This window comes from Tupaia chinensis, unplaced genomic scaffold, assembly GCF_000334495.1.
Source record: "Tupaia chinensis unplaced genomic scaffold, TupChi_1.0 Scaffold144899_1, whole genome shotgun sequence".
Classification (NCBI taxonomy): domain Eukaryota; kingdom Metazoa; phylum Chordata; class Mammalia; order Scandentia; family Tupaiidae; genus Tupaia; species Tupaia belangeri.
In genome coordinates this window covers 3,718,341-3,724,979 of record NW_006204759.1, presented here as the reverse complement: position 1 = coordinate 3,724,979, position 6,639 = coordinate 3,718,341, and the positions used below count along the sequence as shown (strand labels likewise).

Here is a 6,639-nt window from a genome sequence, read left to right as displayed (position 1 = left end):
AAAAAAAAAAAAAGAACTACTTTATTTAAGTTTATTAATTTATTTAAATTTGACCAGAGAGAGACAGAGCAAGAGAGGGGGAGAGAGAAAGAAAGTGAGAAAGCAAGCCTCCAGGTTCGGGTCTTGAACTGCAATTGGCCATGTGAGAATCCAGCATTCTTAACTACCACATGACCTGCCTGCCCCAGATTTTCATTTTTTTTTAAATTAAGAAAAAGTATATATGAACAAATAGTATTTTTAAATTTAAATTTATTTATTACACATTTAATCACTGGGTATCATTAAGCATATCAAATGAATTTTACCATCATGAAACACTGCATGTTGGATGTTGGTTCAGTTGAAGACATTACTGTAAACATTTTAATCAACATATTTCTTTCCATTTTGGGTCCCTTAAACTTAATTTTGCTTCTTTCTTTCTTTCTTTTTTTTTTTTTTTTTTTACTACTATTACAAGAGATGGCAACAAAAATACCACCTTGAAAACTTGGAATAAGAATGATTTTAAGCCCCAGTGTCAAAGAACAAACCTAGTGGCAAATGATGGAATAAATTCTTATCCAATGAGTTTGAGAGCTCAACAACAAAAACAATTAAGAATATCTGACCCTCCTAACTTATCTCACCACAATGAAGTACTTAGACAAACATATTCATCAAAAACACCTGGCTCCACAATGAGTGGTCTAGACAAAAGTAACAAAAGCAGTGCATTACAGGCATTTAAGCCCAGTTTTCAACAAAATCAATTTAAGAAAAAGATGTTGGATGGTTTCCCAGAAGAAAACACTTTCAAGGTAAATGTTCACATATCAATTAATGACTTATTTACATTTTTTGAAATGTGAGGCTTAAGTTATAGAGATAAAAGTATTTAAAATCAAGCCCATGACATACAGTACCTGATTAGCACAAATACCCAGTTTCATTGAAGTGGACCAACATTAGTACCTAAAAATGTTTTCTTAAAGGGTGTGAATGGCTTCTTCTTTTCATAGGTGCTTTAGAGTTGTGTACTGAATTCTGACTTTCCCTGTTTACCAACTCTTAAGATGATGACAATTTATCCATTACTTGCAGAAATCATTTAAGCTCTTCATAAGTCATTCTAAGCTTTTATCAACAGAGAATGCAAACTTTTTCTCTGAAGGGCCAAATAGTAAATGTTTTTGGCTTTGTTGGCCATATTGCCTTTACTGCAACAACTCTACTATGCTTAAGCAATTTCAGACTCTTCACAATTCTCTAAATATGGCATATACTCTATTATGACTCTGTTTTGCTTTGCTTTCTTTCCTATACCTACATCTCGACGACTTCTTCTTTACATGCTAATTGTATTCTTATTGTTCTTTGTACATTTTTGAAAAAATTATTATGTGTGCTGATTATTCTTTCTCCTCCTTTTCTCCCCTTGGCCCAAAAGATTCTTTACCTGCCCTTTTCTGTGCTCTGGAAGGCTGAATCGTCCTACACAGTGCACCATAGTAGGATCCCTTACTGATTTCTGCTAGAGGTCAGTCTATGGAAGTCACTGGCAGGATATCGCAGAGTGGGAAGAGAGGTTGGGTTTTTCTTTTCTCTCCCTGCTTACATGTTGTGTTATCAGCAGTGATTGTATCCCTGCAGATGTAGCCCTGCCATCAGTTCAGCTTTATGGGCTTGGTAATTTTATTTTCTCTTATCCTTTCAGCCTCCAAACGGTAACAGCTTTTTACCATTATCAGTCTTTGGGTGCTTAAGTAACCCATGTTTATTCTGCCCATGTGTCTGAAAAAGCAGTCTTTTCAATAAGCCATCATGTAAATTCTGTTTTTATTTAGTTTTTTTTTCTGTGTGTGTGTGTAAATGTAACTAACATAGCATGCTTCACAGTAGTTCTCAATATTATGTTTCTTTTTACATGAGAATGATATTTATCACAGTCACCTTATTAATAGTGGCTTATGTCAATAATCTTCAACTGGAAGCATGTCAGAATCTTGACTGTGATGTGAGCAAGGAGAAAAGTAACTGTATTTTGACTATCATATCCCATCAAGAGGTTTTTTTTTTTTTTTTTGCTGTAGGGCATGTGCACGTGCCAGAAAGACAGAGAGAAAGAAAGCAAGAAATCATCACCCTGCCCCCCCAGGCGGTTGGCAATGCTACAATCCTTTGTCCTCCACTCTCCTTTTGGGATTTTTTTGTTTTTTGAGAGGTTTTTGCTATAGGGTGTGTGCACTCACCAGACAGACAGAGACAGAGAGACAGAAAGCAAGAAATCACCCCCCAGGGGGATGGCCATGCTGCAATCCCTTCTTCTCCATTCTCCTCTCGGGATCTTGGGCACACATGCGCCCGGTGTGAGTTTAAGCCACTGTGTCCAAGATTCGAACCCTGGTTGACTACATGGGAGCCAACGACATAGCCATTACGCTAACTGCTGGTCCCTCCTTTTGGGATCTTGAGCATGCACTCACACACATCTGGCGTGAGTTTAAGTCACCAGGTCTGAAGCTCGAACCGTGGTTGAGTACATGGGAGTCCAGCGAAATAGCCATTATGCCAACTGCTGGTCCCTTATCAGGTGTTCTTCACAACCCTCATCCCCACAAATGAACGTGTCCCCCTATCCTTGAAAATTAATATGTCAATACACTGTGTTCTTAATTGATCTTCAAAAATGTTGAACACTTTTTCATCTCATACCTTTTATACTTACTGTTCTTTCTGTTTTCACAACCCATTTAAAATAATAACCTCTGCCTCTTCTTTATCCTTTGGCCCTGTTTTTCTTTGTAATGCACAGGATATATCAATGCTTGATGCTTATATGTATTCATTATTTTATGAATCCTCCATTAGATTGTAAAATTCAAGGAGATATCTTTGTTTTTGACTTTTGCTCCCTTAGTGGCCTTTATTACAACTCGTGGACTCATTGTGGACTCATGCCACAGTCTACCTCATAGTAGATACCCAATAAACACATTTGAAATGAATTAATGAATGAGCGTGTCTGGCTCCCCACCTGGAGTGTGCACACATTAGGAAAAGGAATCATCAGGGTTTATCACAAGATCTGGCACTCGATGCTTTAAAAATATTCAATGAATAAGTGAAAGTGAATGAATGCCTATTTAAGTCATTCTTGTCTTGATTGTTTCTAAGTGCATCCTGGTTTCTCCTCCTATAATATATGAATGATAGTTTTAATTTAGGGAAGTAACTGTTCTAAAATTTTTAATAGATTTTTTTTACACATTTTACATATTTGAATGTTTTAAGGACCTAGACTCTTTAAATAGAAGGTAAAAAAGTATGATAGTGAAGAAAGAATTTTTTAATGTTATGATTTTTTTTTCTAAAAGGAAGTCTCATTTTATCAGTTACAGTTTAAAGAAAAAGGAAATTCTTTACGAATTATTTCTGCAGTTATTGAAAGCATGAAGTATTGGTGTGAACATGCACAGAAAACTGTATTGCTTTTTGAAATATTGGGTAGGTAGAATATCCGAAAACTATTTCAGTAGTATTATTTTACAACAGTTTTTAATATCAGTAGGCATACCCAGTAGATCTTAAAGAAAAATAAAATTTTATAAAAGGAGATTATAGTTTGTTAGGATTTTTTTTCTATTTCTGAATCTGTTACTGATTTGTGTGAATTAAGCACTCATGTGGGATTTCCTTAGAAATCGTTCTAAGGAAAAAGTTTCAGATGTCCAGCTACTGTCAGTTTTATGAATTTGACATGTATTCTGTTACTAAATTGAAGAGGGCCAGAAATTTTGTTTTCTTTTGTATAAAACTATTTCAGAAATATCTTTCCTTCTTAACATGTCTTATTTATTGTTGTATAAATAGAACTATGAGAGGTCAGTGTGAGAACAGTAATTTAAATATCAACTTCTCTTTTTAAAATTTTATTTAACAAACATTGACTTTCTCTACTATTTCAATGTTATTTAGCTGTTCTTGATTCAGCTGTTACACCTGGTCCATATCATTCAAAGACTTTTCTTATGAGAGATGGAAAAAATACACTGCCTTGTATATTTTATGAAATTGTGAGTATTTTTAAAATAATTTTTTTATAAAGTTTATGCTAACAGAATGTAACAATGAAGGCTATAATTCCATTGCAGTAGAAATTCTGTGAATAATTTAGTAGTATTTTCAACATTTTGTGTGGTTTTAGTTCTGATATCAAAGTTGTTTATTTGTTTAACTAACATGGAGAGAGAGAGAGAGAGAGAGAGAGAGATAGCACCCCCCCGCTTATGCCACAGCTCACCTTAGTCTCAGTCAGCCCAACATGCTCAGGGAGGTTCTGGGATGGAACCCAGGACCTTTCCTAAGTATGTCCAGTTATATTACCTCTGTGCCAGCAATTGGCTCCATTTATGTTTTTATTATTGATTTATGGGAGGTTTTATGGTTCTTTTTCCATTATGTACATTGCAGATATTTTCTCACACTCCGTGGTTTGCTTTTTCACCCTTAATGGTGACTTCTGATGAGCAGAAGTTCTTCATTGTAATACAATCCGTGGTTTGCTTTTTCACCCTTAATTGTGACTTCTGATGAGGAGAAGTTCTTCATTGTAATATAGTCCTATTATCAATCATCAGTCTTTCCCCCTATAATTACAATGGTATTTTTTATGACCTTTTAGTGAAATGCTTTGGTTTTATTCATAATTGTTAGGATTTGGAGATTGCTGGTCTTTTTGTGGTTTACTGGTTTCCTCCCTTAAAGGCATAGTATTTTTATGTTTTAACCCTAAGCCTGGGGTTAGGGTGGAGGTAGTCACCAGAAACTCTTCCTTGGGTACCTTAGATTTCATGTCTTGTCCTCTTAGCTTTATGAGTCCATCAAAAGATTTGCTCAGTTTCTTAGACTCTCCATTACTTTTTTTTTTTTTTTTTTGGTAAAAATTGGTGAATGTCACAGAGTGAAAGCACTTTCAAACTCAGTCTCCATCCTTGACTCTCATACTAACCCAGATAGAGTCTCTCTAATTCTCTGCCTTGATAGCTCTCTGATGCATAAAGGATTTATTAACGGCTTATTTCATCCAGCTATTCTAGTTGTTCTCAGCTGGAGAGATGGTTTGAACCACCTCATTTACTATCTACTGAAAGTGGACTTTGGTGGTCTGATAAAAGAGTAGATAATACATGGCCATGTTCAGAATTATTCAGTCTTTTAAGAAGCAAAACTGACTAGCTTATAATAAGCACTACCCAAGTGAAGGTCTTTCCTCTGTGACAGAGTGCCCATGTATGCCTAGCTATCATCATCTTGTCAGCAATGGGACCCTGATTTGGGTGAGAGAACTACAGCACTTTGGGTGATTCATATTTAGTTGATTATATTATTAGTTTTAAAAAATTGAAATTCAAATGAAGTAATAAATAACCCTTTTAATATATGTTTTTTTAAAAAACAGGATCGTGAACTTCCAAGACTCATTAGAGGTCGAGTTCATAGGTGTGTTGGAAACTATGATCAGAAAAAGAATATTTTCAAATGTGTTTCTGTCAGACCGGCATCTGTTTCTGAACAAAAAACTTTTCAAGCATTTGTTAAAATTGTAGATGCTGAGATGAGGTATTATACTAAAGTAATGAATGAAATTTAGATAGTTGTAAAGGAAGTTTAAGAGGCATAAATGGCAGCACTTTTCTGTTATTGTTTAATATACCGTCTTCATGGTTTTACAGCTACTGTTTTCTATGTATTTGTTGAATTAAATATTTAAATCCTGTTGGAGATTACCCTGTGTGATGATCGCCCAGATCTGCTGGAAAACCCCTTGAGTAACCTGGCACACTGGGCCCTCAAGGACAGAAGACTTTCCTAGAGAAGCAAGCCAAGTACTACTGGGCTAATGTGCCCTCTGTCCTACATAATAGTTCTTACATACTATCCTTTGTGTTTACAAGTAAATCTTTAGCTTCCTTCTTAAAGATGTTCTTGGTTGTGTAGAAGACTGGCTGTTTGTATGTTCATCCTTTCCTGTCCACTGTACATTTATAGAATTTTCCATCATAAATATATACAGTTAAGGTTGCTGAGAAAAGGTCACTTATCTACTTCAAAGTACTTTATTGTTTGTAACCTGATCTTCACACAATAAATATAGAACACAAGAAAAGGCTGCGTTTGAGTTCTCTCGAATCCCAGCCCCCTCTTTGCTACATTTATTATATATGAGTCTTTCAATTTGTGCACTACTCTGTGTCTCTGAGTCTGTGGCAAAATCCTTTAAGTGTAGAAGGTGTTTTTTAAAAAATAATTTAACTTTTTATTGCAATGGTGAATTTATTAATATCCAACAGATGAAAATGCTAATGTAATAGGAGTATATAGATACTTCTTTAACATGTAATTCTTATACATCCAAGTCAGCCTAAAAATCAGCCTCAAGCTTAAAGGGGAAATACTAGTGGCAATTCCACTATCAGGAACAAGACAAAGGTGTCACTATTAGTACTATTATTAAACATTGTTCTGGAACTGCTAGACCATGCAATTCACTTAATTAAAGTATTTTAAATATTTAATGAGAAGAGAATCTACTCTGTGCCAAGCACTGTCTCAAGTGCTAGAGACAAAGTAGTTTACAAAATAACAAACATTAAG

General features: G+C 35.1%; 1 protein-coding gene across 1 annotated transcript in view; it reads left to right on the top strand.

Moving 5' to 3' along the window:
* The window catches only part of SPATA22 (spermatogenesis associated 22), an 18,410-nt gene extending 12,274 nt beyond the window's left edge, over positions 1-6,136 (top strand). Inside the window, exons 6-9 of the mRNA XM_027767909.1 lie at positions 464-803; positions 3,360-3,489; positions 3,961-4,058; positions 5,444-6,136. Of these exons, the coding sequence (XP_027623710.1) occupies positions 464-803; positions 3,360-3,489; positions 3,961-4,058; positions 5,444-5,635 (760 nt within the window). The 3' untranslated portion in view covers positions 5,636-6,136. The remainder of the gene's footprint in view (positions 1-463; positions 804-3,359; positions 3,490-3,960; positions 4,059-5,443) is intronic.
* Positions 6,137-6,639: the final 503 nt, after the last annotated feature.